This window comes from Lingula anatina, chromosome 6, assembly GCF_051362555.1.
Source record: "Lingula anatina isolate TDL-2025a chromosome 6, LinAna3.0, whole genome shotgun sequence".
NCBI lineage: Eukaryota > Metazoa > Brachiopoda > Lingulata > Lingulida > Lingulidae > Lingula > Lingula anatina.
In genome coordinates, this window is record NC_141772.1 from 13,280,300 (window position 1) to 13,294,089 (window position 13,790).

At 36.8% G+C, this 13,790-nt stretch overlaps 2 protein-coding genes across 7 annotated transcripts in view; both read left to right on the forward strand.

Moving 5' to 3' along the window:
• LOC106175217 (leucine-rich repeat serine/threonine-protein kinase 2-like) overlaps positions 1-13,790 on the forward strand; it is a 73,069-nt gene that overhangs the window by 55,566 nt on the left and 3,713 nt on the right. For all 6 annotated transcript variants that reach the window (XM_087014655.1, XM_087014658.1, XM_087014657.1 and 3 more), the window contains 10 exons: positions 7,321-7,428; positions 7,767-7,895; positions 8,547-8,648; positions 9,032-9,145; positions 9,552-9,727; positions 10,277-10,361; positions 10,758-10,936; positions 11,241-11,378; positions 11,679-11,875; positions 12,200-12,280. In XM_087014655.1, the coding sequence (XP_086870781.1) occupies positions 7,321-7,428; positions 7,767-7,895; positions 8,547-8,648; positions 9,032-9,145; positions 9,552-9,727; positions 10,277-10,361; positions 10,758-10,936; positions 11,241-11,378; positions 11,679-11,875; positions 12,200-12,280 (1,309 nt within the window). The remainder of the gene's footprint in view (positions 1-7,320; positions 7,429-7,766; positions 7,896-8,546; positions 8,649-9,031; positions 9,146-9,551; positions 9,728-10,276; positions 10,362-10,757; positions 10,937-11,240; positions 11,379-11,678; positions 11,876-12,199; positions 12,281-13,790) is intronic.
• On the forward strand, positions 1,343-3,731 carry LOC106175218 (UDP-glucuronosyltransferase 2A3). The gene has a single exon (XM_013557115.3). The coding sequence runs from the start codon at positions 1,678-1,680 to the stop codon at positions 3,271-3,273; it is 1,596 nt and encodes a 531-aa protein (XP_013412569.2). The 5' UTR covers positions 1,343-1,677; the 3' UTR covers positions 3,274-3,731.

Below are 13,790 nucleotides of genomic sequence, written 5' to 3' on the forward strand. Positions count from 1 at the left end.
GGTTTTTTTGACTCATGGTTTTGCTTCAACCAGCCTTATTTCCCATCGTTTATGCCTCATGTATTCACTGATTTTACTGATAACATGACATTCACAGAGCGACTTCAAAATTTTGACCTTCTGATGGAAGCTGAAGATTGGGGTAATGAGAAAATAGAGACTATGGACAAACTGAAACAAAAATACCTTCCCAATGAAAATTGGCCATCTGCTAGGCATACGTATCAAAGAATGTCTCTTATGATTGCTGCCAATGTCAATTTTGCCTTTGATTACCCAAGACCAGTCATGCCCCATGTCAAGCCCATCTCTGGACTCCTCTGGACGCCTCCAAAACCTCTTCCCAAGTTTTATGCCGACATAATGGCATCTGCCACTAAAGGAGTGATTTTGATGAGTTTTGGAACCTTAGTACCTACCTTGCCAAAAGACAAAGCAGAAATACTGGCCAAAGTATTTGCCAAACTTCCCCAGAAAGTGATATGGCGGTATCAGGGTGTTGCTCCCAAATTTCTTGGAAAAAACACTTACCTGGTTGACTGGTTTCCACAGAACGATCTTCTTGCCCACCCTGCCACTAAGCTGTTTATCACCCACTGTGGAGTAAGCAGCACATGGGAGACACTGTACCATGCAGTTCCTGTTGTGGCCATTCCATTACTTTGGGATCAGCAGCACCAGGCTCGAAAGCTGAAGGAACGTGCCAAGATTGGCGAAATTGTGGTCTTTAGTTCTCTCTCTGAGGAAGCATTAGAAACTGCTATCAACAAAGTTCTGAATGACAGGTCTTACAAGGAAAATGCAGTTAGAATGTCCAAACTACTGCAAGATACTCCCATGTCAGGACAAGAAGAATTGTTATTTTGGGTTAACTATGTTATTCGGCACAATGGTACTCTTCACTTTCACTCCCAGGCTGCTTACAGTTTAAACTGGTATCAGTACTATCTGCTGGATGTTATTGCTTATAAGTTGTTAGTGCAAGGTTTATGTTATGCCTTGTATCTCTTACTGGGTGTCATCTCCTGGAAGTTGTTGAAGAAAATCTTAACAATGTTTCAGAGGAAAAAACAGAAAGTGCAGTGATATGTGCTTATCATCAGTTAATTTCCAGAGTATCATAAAGATTTGCTTCAAATACTTTCAGAGAGATTACTTATTTTAAAGATTATGTTGAAGGAAATATCTATGTTTTCATTTCCATTTAAAAAGACATTAAATGAGCCAGGATTGTATAGGTTTATATTAAATAAAGTATAAATTAAAAAACAGTATTCTTGTTTATTATTATTATTATTATTATTATTATTATTATTATTATTATATCAGATCTTTTAAAAACTGTGATTTCAGTCCATGTGTTGTTTTTAATTTATATAGAATATAACTTATTTAGAAAATTGAATATAAACTTCTGTCATGATGAAAAATATACTTCTGTGTTATCGAACCTTGCTTAAATTTTTGAACAGTCAAATACTACTTAAAATTTACAGACTGCTGGTTGCTCCAGACAAATTGACCTCTGAAAGCTACATACCTGTAGCATGTTGATTGATTGATTGATAAGCTTATCTTCACCGCTGTTTGACTGATCCAGTTGCTGCCTGACCTCTGCTATTTTATATCTATATAAAGGGGTAGAGGTAAACTTGGGCCCATTTGGTAAATGTTAAGATGGCAACCTTCCACCTTATACAGCATGTTGTTATCTTAAGCTTGGTACTGTTACATGTACCCATGGAAAGTGACGGAGAGAAAATATTGATCTTTCCTTGCACTCATATCTTCAACTCGAGAACACTGAATCTAGAGAAGATTTCCGTCATGCTTCGAGATCATGGGCACACTGTCAGCATGCTGGTTGGGGACCACTACAAACCTAAAATGAACGTATCTGGGATTGAGTTGATTGTGTACAAGATGCCAGAGCTTTGGGTGAATAAAGGAGGCGAGTTGGACCTAAACACAACAATGTACTACGTTGAGAAAGATCCCATGCCTTTCGTTAAAGAAATTGAAAAAGTGGACTACATGATGGCTGAAAATCTTTTGGAAGACCAGCAACTGGTGAAGCGCCTCAAAGCTGCAGGATTTTCTCTCCTCTTTGTGGACATGAGCAATATGGCGGTTAACTATTTTTTAAGAGAGTACCTAGACATTCCTAGCATTGCCTACAACAACTTTGGTTTTTTTGACATATGGTTTTACTTCAATCAGCCTAGCTTCCCATCATATATGCCATATATTCTAACAGATTTTAGTGATAATATGACATTTACAGAGCGACTTCAGAATTTGGACTTTGTGATAGAAGCTGAAGAGTGGGCAAATGAGAAAATAGAGACTATGGACAAACTGAAACAGAAATATCTCCCCAATGAAAATTGGCCATCTGCTAGGCATACTTATCAAAGAATGTCTCTTTTTATTGCTGCCAATGTCAATTTTGCCTTTGATTACCCAAGACCAGTCATGCCCCATGTCAAGCCCATCTCTGGCCTCCTCTGGACACCTCCAAAACCTCTTCCCAAGTTTTATGCCGACATAATGGCATCTGCCACTCATGGAGTGATTTTGATGAGTTTTGGAACCTTGGTACCTACCTTGCCAAATGACAAAGCAGAAATACTGGCCAAAGTATTTGCCAAACTTCCCCAGAAGGTGATATGGCGGTATCAGGGTGTTGCTCCCAAATTTCTTGGAAAAAACACTTATCTGGTTGACTGGTTTCCACAGAACGACCTTCTTGCCCACCCTGCCACTAAGCTGTTCATCACCCACTGTGGAGTAAGCAGCACATGGGAGACACTGTACCACGCAGTTCCTGTTGTGGCCATGCCATTACTTTGGGATCAGCAACACCAGGCTCGAAAGCTGAAGGAACGTGCCAAGATCGGCGAAATTGTGGTCTTCAGTTCCCTCTCTGAGGAAGCATTAGAAACTGCTATAAACAAAGTTCTGAATGACAGGTCTTACAAGGAAAATGCAGTTAGAATGTCCAAACTACTGCAAGATACTCCCATGTCAGGACAAGAAGAATTGTTGTTTTGGATTAACTATGTTATTAGGCACAATGGTACTCTTCACTTTCACTCCCAGGCTACTTACAGGTTAAACTGGTATCAGTACTATCTTTTGGATGTTATTGCTTATAAGTTGTTAGTGCAGTGTTTATATTATGCCATGTATCTCTCACTGGGTGTCATTTCCTGGAAGTTGTTGAAGAAAATCTTAACAATGTTTCAAGGTAAAAAAAAGAAAGTGCACTAATATATCCTTATCAGCAGTTGGTTACATGTACCAGAGTTTCATAAAGATTTGGTCCAAAACATGCAGAAAGATTACTTAAAGATTATGGTGAAAGTTGATTAGTTCTATTTATTGGTTTTTGAATAGATAACTAATGAATTATGATTGTGTAGAAAGCCATAGCCTGTATGAAATAAAGTTTTAATTCAAAAAGAATATTTTAGTTTTGCTCTTGTGTGTGCATGTGTGATTAACGTTTATGAATTGTGAATTTATTTCTACTCACGTAGGTTTGTGTGAATGCTTTGAAAGTACACGTAACTGCCAGTAAGTAATATATTTGTGTGATTGCACAATCATATGCAAGTCCTGCCACAAGATTGCATATCACAACCTTGTCATCAGTCATGCCAATTTTCATGATTACGTATATCTCACTTGGGAATGGAAATACAACTCGAACCAATCGCAATTTTACATTAATTGTACCACCAGCGTTAGCGCTGGCGGTACACATGGTTTCGGTCTCGTCCGGATCGTTCCGCCGGCTCCGCCGGCTCCGCCGGACGGCTACCGTTACCGCTTCTCCTCCTAGACGGTAAGGCCCCCCATACCCATCTCATGGATTTAGGTCACCTATAATCTCAACTCGTTCCACGTAAAATTTGGGCTTTGTCGGTATTGGGGTCTGGGTGTGGCACTCATTGCAATGCACCCTTGTCCAAAAATGGCAAAATTAAATGCTAATTATCTACCCTACGGAAGGAGTTACGGGAAAAATTTCTACAGACGGCTTTCCAAAAGTCATATGTGTAGATTTCAAATATACCCTCGGATTTGACCTTTGACCTTTACTTCAAGGTCAAATGGGCCAAAATTTTCAAAAAAATGAAATTTTTTACGAAAAAAAATTTTTTTGCCCTGTTATTCAGACACCACACAGACTTAACCAATAATATTATTGGAAAGTGTTACCCTTCAGGTCATCTTTCATCTCCGTGAATTTGGGGTCAATCGGTGCATTTTCACAGGAGTAGCGGCCATAAGATACCGAAACTGAAAACTGTCTCTAATTCGGGAACCGTTAATGCTAGAGACCCATTCTTTTTTGCATTTTGTAGAGCATGTAAAGCCCAACACTGGAGGTGGTCTCGGTTTTTTTGTATTCCATACGGTTTTCGAGTTACGCTGTATCAAAAAGTACATATTGGTGGTGAAAGGAAAATGTACGGAAGCCCACTGGTGCCATATGTAGAAAAAAAAATTATCTCGAAATTTCGAGATACTATTTTGAAATTTGAACAAAAAAATTTACCACCAGCGTTAGCGCTGGCGGTACACATGGTTTCGGTCCCGTCCGGTCCGTTCCGCCGGCTCCGCCGCCATGTTACCGTTACCGCTTCTCCTCCTAGACGGTAAGGGCCCCCGTACCCATCTCATGGATTTAGGTCACCTATAATCTCAACTCGTTCCACGTAAAATTTGGGCTTCGTCGGTATTGGGGTCTGGGTGTGGCACTCATTGCAATGCACCCTTGTCTAAAAATGGCAAAATTAAATGCTAATTATCTACCCTACAGAAGGAGTTACGGGAAAAATTTCTATAGACGGCTTTCCAAAAGTCATATGTGTAGATTTCAAATATACCCTCGGATTTGACCTTTGACCTTTACTTCAAGGTCAAATGGGTCAAAATTTTCAAAAAAATGAAATTTTTTATGAAAAAAAATTTTTTTGCCCTGTTATTCAGACGCCACACAGACTTAACCAATAATATTATTGGAAAGTGTTACCCTTCAGGTCATCTTTCATCTCCGTGAATTTGGGGTCAATCGGTGCATTTTCACAGGAGTAGCGGCCATAAGATACCGAAACTGAAAACTGTCTCTAATTCGGGAACCGTTAATGCTAGAGACCCATTCTTTTTCATTCATTTTGTAGAGCATGTAAAGCCCAACACTGGAGGTGGTCTCGGTTTTTTTGTATTCCATACGGTTTTCGAGTTACGCTGTATCAGAAAGTACATATTGGTGGTGAAAGGAAAATGTACGGAAGCCGACTGGTGCCATATGTAGAAAAAAAATTATCTCGAAATTTCGAGATACTATTTTGAAATTTGAACAAAAAAAATTTTTATCTCGAAATTTCGAGATAGCATTTTGAAATTTGAACAAAAAAAAAATTATCTCGAAATTTCGAGATAGCATTTTGATATTTGAGCAAAAAAATTTATCTCGAAATTTCGAGATAGTATTTTGAAATTTGAACAAAAAAAATGCTATCTCGAAATTTCGAGATAATTTTTTTTTTCAACATATGGCACCAGTCGGCTTCCGTAAAAATGTGCAGTACGGTAATGGATAATAAATTTTGAACTCCGGAAAAATAAAACATAATGCTTGGCAAAGCAGACAACTTGTGGTCAAAAATGACATTATTTTATCAAATTTAAACTTCTGCAACTTCAGAGAACCTCCCATTTCAAGAACTTTGACCAAAATGACCTTTTCTTTATTTTAATTAATTTTTTCTGTAGGAAATTTATGGCACATTATGGTAACTCCAAAATTATAACATTTAGTCCCTTATATCTCCAAAACTGGCAGAGATAGGTCCATAGTTACTATTGAAGTTGAATAGGAAGTCATATACTGGCAATCTTACTGTGACCTTGACATTGACCTTTGACCTACTTTTCACCATGAACTGAACTTTGCAAATTTTGCTTCCCTTTTATCTCCAAAACTGGCAGAGATAGGTCCATAGTTACTATTGAAGTTGAATAGGAAGTCATATACTGGCAATCTTACTGTGACCTTGAAATTGACCTTTGACCTACTTATCACCATGAACTGAACTTTGCAAATTTTGCTTCCCTTTTATCTCCAAAACTGGCAGAGATAGGTCCATAGTTACTATTGAACTTGAATAGGAAGTCATATACTGGCAATTTTACTGTGACCTTGAAATTGACCTTTGACCTACTTTTCACCTTGAACTGAACTTTGCAAAATTTGCTTCCCTTTTATCTCCAAAACTGGCAGAGATAGGTCCATAGTTACTATTGAACTTGCATAGGAAGTCATATACTGGCAATTTTACTGTGACCTTGAAATTGACCTTTGACCTTCTTTTCACCATGAACTGAACTTTGCAAATTTTGCTTCCCTTTTATCTCCAAAACTGGCAGAGATAGGTCCATAGTTACTATTGAAGTTGAATAGGAAGTCATATACTGGCAATCTAAATGTGACCTTGAAATTGACCTTTGACCTACTTTTCACCATGAACTGAACTTTGCAAATTTTGCTTCCCTTTTATCTCCAAAACTGGCAGAGATAGGTCCATAGTTACTATTGAAGTTGAATAGGAAGTCATATACTGGCAATCTTACTGTGACCTTGAAATTGACCTTTGACCTACTTTTCACCATGAACTGAACTTTGCAAATTTTGCTTCCCTTTTATCTCCAAAACTGGCAGAGATAGGTCCATAGTTACTATTGAAGTTGGATAGGAAGTCATATACTGGCAATTTACTGTGACCTTGAAATTGACCTTTGACCTACCTTACAATGAACTTAACTTTGATTGCACCATTTTTAGTTATATATATTTTTTGCATATTTTGAAAATTCTTGTTGATTGCATTTTTACAGCTTGTCAAGCACAAGACTGGTGGCTGCACCCCTTATTTTGTGTATGTGGGGGTCTATACGAATGCGCTTGCTCCAGCTGGTGGTACAATATTCGGAGGCGGTATCGCCTCTCTGATCCTCTAGTTTACAAAGCAGTTTGACTTTAAGCAGGGTTGGGCAGAGCTTAAAAAAGAAATACATGGGGTGGTAAATAAAAGAGCAGAAAGGGAATGTTTGCTTTTAAAGTAATACATTTTATTGTACTAATATCCAGTTAAGTATTTTTATATAGAATAAATGGGTAAAGCCTTTTTTGACCAATTTTGACCATTTGGTATTCATCTCCTTTAGATTGCAGACTGGTAGAATATGTTTATAATATTGTATGTGCTGAACACATGATACAGTGCTGAGTTTGTCTTCTTCACGCAGGCGGACATGTATTCATTTGGAATGACCCTGTATGAGCTGGTCACTAATGGCAGACATCCTTACGATGACTTATCATTCAGAAACCAGCTAGATGAGGCAGTGCTGATGGTAATATGTGCTCTTTTTAGCAAATTGTGATATTAAGATGATTTTACTGATTTGTGATGCTTTATTATTTCCAATTAATTTCACTTCACTGCTGCAGGTAAAATATCTCATCATAATTGAAACTTATTTTGCTATAGTGTGACCAAAGTATTGAAAATTGCAATGTCTTCAGACAATCAATTTTTAAAAGTTTTGACAACAAGCAATTGAAAGCAGTGATGTCGTTTTGCTTCAGACCACAGGGTTTACTCATTGTGACAGTCGTTAAATGCAAGTTAAGTTCAAAACTGGACTTCATAAGATTGCTTATTTTGACCTTGTATTATCTTGTCATTCAGAAGCGGCCAATCAACCCCATCACAACCAAGCTAGACCCTATGACAGGGAGGCCATGCTGCCAGCCATGGCCAGACATGCAAGATGTTATATATCTCTGCCTCAAGTATGTGCCAGAGGAGAGACCTACCGTAAGTTTGACATGTTATATATGTCTGCCTTAAGTATGTGCCAGAGGAGAGACCTACCGTAAGTCTGACATGTTATATATGTCTGCCTTAAGTATGTGCCAGAGGAGAGACCTACCGTAAGTTTGACATGTTATATATCTCTGCCTTAAGTATGTGCCAGAGGAGAGACCTACAGTAAGTTTGACATGCTAAATATCTCTGCCTTAAGTATTTGCCAGAGGAGAGACCTATGATAGGTTTTATGTGTTTGTAATGTGAGAAAGACTTGTCCACCATAGTGGTGCTTGGGTGTATGAAGACAATATGTTGTACAGTTTAGTATACAGTAATGTGTGAATTTCAAACTTCGAACGATCATAAAATTAGCTGAAAAATGATCTTTTCCCTGCAGTAAATTACTTCTGTACACAATTCATAAGTACTGTTACCTCTTGTTCATAAACCAGGACTGATTTCTCCTTGTAATGGTTTCTGATTGCATATAGTCTTATCCTGAATCTTGCTTATTTTGGGATGAAACTGAATTGGATTCAATATAATGCTGTGTCCATTACATGTTATGATTTCGGCTCCCATACAGTATCATCTTATCTTGAATCGAGCTTATTTTGAGGTCAATTCTATAAAATACTGAGCCCATTTTCTCTTCAGGCAGCAGAAATCCATGAGAAACTGGAGCGCTGTGACTTGCTGAGCCTCAGAAACTTTCTGCCAATTTCCAAGAACATGACAGTAGAATGTATGACACTTAGGGTAAGACATGCTGATCAAATTTTTCAGATAATGAATAAGTAATTTCAGTTCAGAAATGCTTTACATATAAATTTTAGAAAATCTCCAATAGATAGAAGCGTTTTGGTTCTTGAATAAATTATACCACTCAAACTTAAGACAGCATTGATAATGCTGGGAATGCTGGGTGTATGTTTTACTGTTTTAGCTATGTGTTAATTAAGAAATGGTTTGTTTTTGTATGTTTGTGTTTTTTAATATACTTGCATATTGTATTTATATATATATATATATATATATATATATATATATATATATATATATATATATATATATATATCTTTTTTACTTGCATATGTTAGTGATATTATTAATTAATAATTAATTAATTAACTAACTTCCAGCATGATGGTGATGGGATGGAGTTGTGGGTAGGCAGTGGAGGCAGTGAGGACTGTGCTCAGCTGTCCTGGGTCAGCCTAACAGAAAATGACCCCAAGATCCTGGATCTGACTCTGGTAAGACATGTCTGCTGGGATGGTCTGTTCTTAGGCTGTGGCACAGTTTGGTTTATTTATATAAAAGAGAGAATTTTTTTCCCGTTATTATCAGGGGTTGATTGAGGCCGTTTTCTGAGTCTTCTGTAAAACGGTCAGATTTTCAAGTTTACTTTGACAGGCATCTAATTTTTTCTGTCTGAAGACAGTCAGAAATGGAGGGTAGATCAACAAAAATAATTTGGAAGACTGTCAGAAAATATTTCTGGATATACCCCTAATTATCTTTTTCCAGCCAGAGTTGCAGTAAGATGATATCACATAATTTATTTAATGGTAAAATAGTCGTGCATTTCCAAAATCTAAGTGGAATCAAAACGATTTATTAAAAATACTCGAACATTGTCTTTGATCACCCTGCTTTCAGAGTTTACAAGGGAAATTTCATCCAGACAGTCGTATTCTCTGCCTAACAACCATTGGCAGCAGCTGCGTTCTGATTGGTTGTCTCTCTGGCCATATATGGGTATATGATGCCTATACACGGGAACACAAGCATAAGTTGCCTAGGTTACCGGATTCTGTGCTGTGCATGCACTTTCAGTAAGTAGAATGATGGAATATGGGGAAAATATAAGTTAGGCCAACCGGTTTTGCTGGCGTGAACTGTAACACTTATGAGCCTTTTTCAAAAAATATAACATATTACATGTACCTATGAACGACAAGAAAAATCAGTCTTCTCATTATAAATGTTTATTAATCTTTTTGGGGAAAATTTGCCAATTTGTTCCTGTAAACAAACTGCTGACATGCATATTCAGTAATTCTACATAGCCATCTGAGAACTCTTTTGTTAAATTACACAGGCTTATTTCAGTGTGATAATAACTGGTTCTAGTATCGTTACTGATAAATAGAACATTTGATAGTGAAGTTAATGATAGCACTGTATTGGAAGCAAATTTAGTTTTTAAATCAATGTTTTTAATGCAGTTATATTGCTTTTTAGTCATGTTTTTTATGATTATTTATTTATTTATTATTATTATTCTTTAATTATTTTTATTATACTTATTATTATTATTTTGTAAATCATATATTTTGAATAAAATTTTATATTCACTGTGTTCAATTTTAATCTTTTCTCAGTCAAAACCAGTCTGGAGATGCCCAAGTCTATGTGGGCTTGGCCAGTGGGCAGCTCGCTATATTTGATGCAAACAATGTCCTCACTGTGAGTACTTCTAGCGCATTCAGGACAGTAGACTAACAGTTCGACGGATCAAATATGGCTGCCCCACTTGAATGCTTGTTGCATACTCCCCGCAGGCTATTTAGTGTCTAACGGGGAATTAAGCGACAAGCTTTTAAATGGGTTGCCATATATGATCTGCGGATCTTCCCTAGATAGACATGCAACAGGAAATTGGATAGAATTCCTAAGAAGTCCCGTAGAACTGTTTAGATTTAACTTTTGTAAGGGTGGGCACACAGTGTCAAAAGTTTTTTCCAAAGCAATACATTTCTTCGCCTGATTTATTTATATAAATAATCCAATGGTAAGGAAAATTTGTGACTTAATCTGTGACTTAATCTTTATATTGTAGTTATTTCATTCTATTTCACTCAGGATGCATTTGCGGAACCATCATACACGCTTAGATTTGGAGAATCCTCTGAACCTATCCGTTGCATCGTACCCCACACTCAATCCAAGACACTGTATATTGGGTGTGGGAGCAAGATTGTCATGCTTCTTCCTGACACCTGGAGGGATATTCCACAAGAAATAGACACAGCAACAGAGCAGTGAGTGTTTCTTTTTTATTTTTGTTGTTCTACCTTCTCTTGCATAACCCCAATTTAACTATTTGCATAATAGTAAATGTCTACTTCCTGTATCAGATTGACCATTAGAAAAAAGTTATTTCTGGGGTGTTTCAAAATAGATTATGTCACAAGGTATGACAATAGCTTTTTCACTGATAACATTAGCTTACTACTTTCATAGTGTTTGAATACTAGAGGTAAGGTTACAAACGACTTATGATCAACTGAAGAGACTTAGAACATAGAGGTAATAAATATTATAAAAGTCTGTTGTCTGTTTCAGGTCCCGGGGTATCATCTGTGCCATGGTAGTGTCCAGAAAGTACCTCTACCTGGCTAAGATGCAGGAGGCCACTGTGGAGGCATGGGACCTCAATAAGCAAGTTCTCAAACATACCATTGACATTTACAAAACTGTCAGGTAAGTTAGGTCCCTACCCGTGGTTTAAGTTAGTTGTAACAGTAAGGCAAATTCACTACTTACTAACATTAAATTTTAGATTTTACAGATAGTGCACCTGAAATATCTGTAATTGTAAAATGGTCAAGAAAGTTATCAGTACAATTATCAAAATCAAGTAAACAAAGTTTATTTGAGAGGAAAAAAATAACTTCCCAGACTAGCCATTTGAATATAGCTATTTCATTTTTTTTCTGTCTTGAAAGGTTTAGACTTATTGAGTTCCATAATGCAAATTACACTCTAATTTCTTTTATTCAGTGAGTTTGACCCATCTATGAAGTTGTCCCGAGGCGACTGTCGTGTGACGTCGTTGCTGTTACAGAACACGCACACTCTGTGGGTGGGGACAGGGGAGGGGCTCCTCGTGATACTGGACACCAACTCCTTACGACCATGCGCTGTGCTGAAACGCCACCGCACTGCTGTCAGATGCATGATTAATGTCATACTGAAGAGTAAGTTTATATATATATATATATATATTTGATCATTTTTATAATAATAGGACTTTTTTTTTTACATTGGGTTTCTCAAATTTGAACGACAGTCTCATCTTTTTTTGTGTTCACTTTCAAGATAAAAATCATTTTCCACCTTAGCTTCTCCTCTCTCTTTTTTTCAGTCAGAACACTTTCAGTGAGGCACTATAAAGGTGCCCATGTCTATAATTAAAAGTTTTATCCAAACATTATAAATTTGCCCTTTAAATGAAAATATTGTGTAGCCAAATAAAAGTAACAAAAAGCTATCATTTTTTTCATTATTTCTGTTTTTTCCAGGTCAGAGGGGTACATCCTGCGTGGTGACAGGTGGTTTTGGGTTCCATACATTCCGAGAGGAGTTTGAAACTGCTCAGGATGGTGAGTTAAGAGAGGCGCAGGATGTAATTTGAAATTCGACTGGCTTGTTTGTGTGAAAATAATGAAAATTTTGTATTATGTTTCCCATGACGACTTAAGTTAGATATGTCACTGATGAAATATTCTTACAGAATTTATTGACAAAAAGCTTTAAAACATAATTTGTCAGATAGAAATTATGATATAATTCTGTTCTCTTTTTTTTATGTACAGACACAGATGTGTCTGTACATATTGCCATCACCTGCGTCTGTCGTCGCCGATGGCGATGCCGATGCCAATGCCGATGCCGGCGCCGTGCTCTTTCCTTGTAAACACGATAAGTGGAGGGCAGTTTTACTTTTTGGCTTTATATTTACAGAGCTGATGAATATTCATAAAACGCAGGTCAAGTTCGAAAATCAGCATGATCGGGCCATTATTGTAGAAGTTATGCTGTTTTTTCACTTTTCAGCATATTTTTCACATTTCCTCAGATTCAATTCTTAGGCATGTTAACAGTCTCATTATTAAACTAATAAGATACGTAAAAGTGTTTGTTTGACATTTCCTGCATCTTTTCAACATTGTTAGTTGATTTTGTAAAAATGATGGTAAACTTGTTATCGTGTATTGTGTAATAAAGTTTCAAAAATGGAAATAAACTCATATCATTACAGTTTGTCAGATTCAATCATTCACTATGTTCAGAATCTCAGAATGGAGGAAATTGGACATTTAACACTGTTGTATTGATATTTTTCCCATCTCATCAATTTTCTTAGTTGATCGTATAAAAATGGCAGTAACCTGTTAATTTTGTTTTATGTTAAAAAAATTGTTAAAAATAAAAAAAAAAAACATTTCAGAACAGTGCTGTCTTTGTTTACATTTTGGCATTTTCAAGTTGTGACATTGAAGTTCCATGGGCCTGAAGACCTTTGCTAGTCACATTTTCTGAATATCCATGATACTAATATTTTATTATTAAAAATTGATGGTCATTATGCTGTTAAACATTATGTAATATTGCATCAAAATCTGAAAAAAATCTATTTTGGGCACTGCTCCCATGATGACCATTTAAGAAAAACCATGTCACTTACTGTTCTCAAACAGTACAGTAAATAAGTACAGATGTGTCTGTACATATTGCCATCACCTGCGTCTGTCGTCACTGTCACTGGCGCTGGCGCCGTGCACTTTCATTGTAAACACAATAAGTGGAAGGCAGTTTTACTTTTTGGCTTTATATTTTCAGAGCTGATGAATATTCATAAAACGCAGGTCAAGTTCGAAAATCAGCATGATCGGGCCATTATTGTAGAAGTTATGCTATTTTTTCACTTTTCAGCATATATGCAACCCTGTAAACGCATTTTAAGGAAAACCGTTAGGCCTGTTGTCATGAAACTCACAGGAGTAATCAATCTTACTAAAATGCAGGTCAAGTTTGAAAATCGGCATGATCGGGCCACTATTTTAGTTGTTATGCTGTTTTTTCATTTTTCTGCATATATGCAACACTGTA

Coding starts and splice junctions, on each gene's coding strand:
- LOC106175218 (XM_013557115.3), top strand. CDS start 1,678: ATGGCAACCTTCCACCTTATACAGCATGTTGTTATCTTAAGCTTGGTA.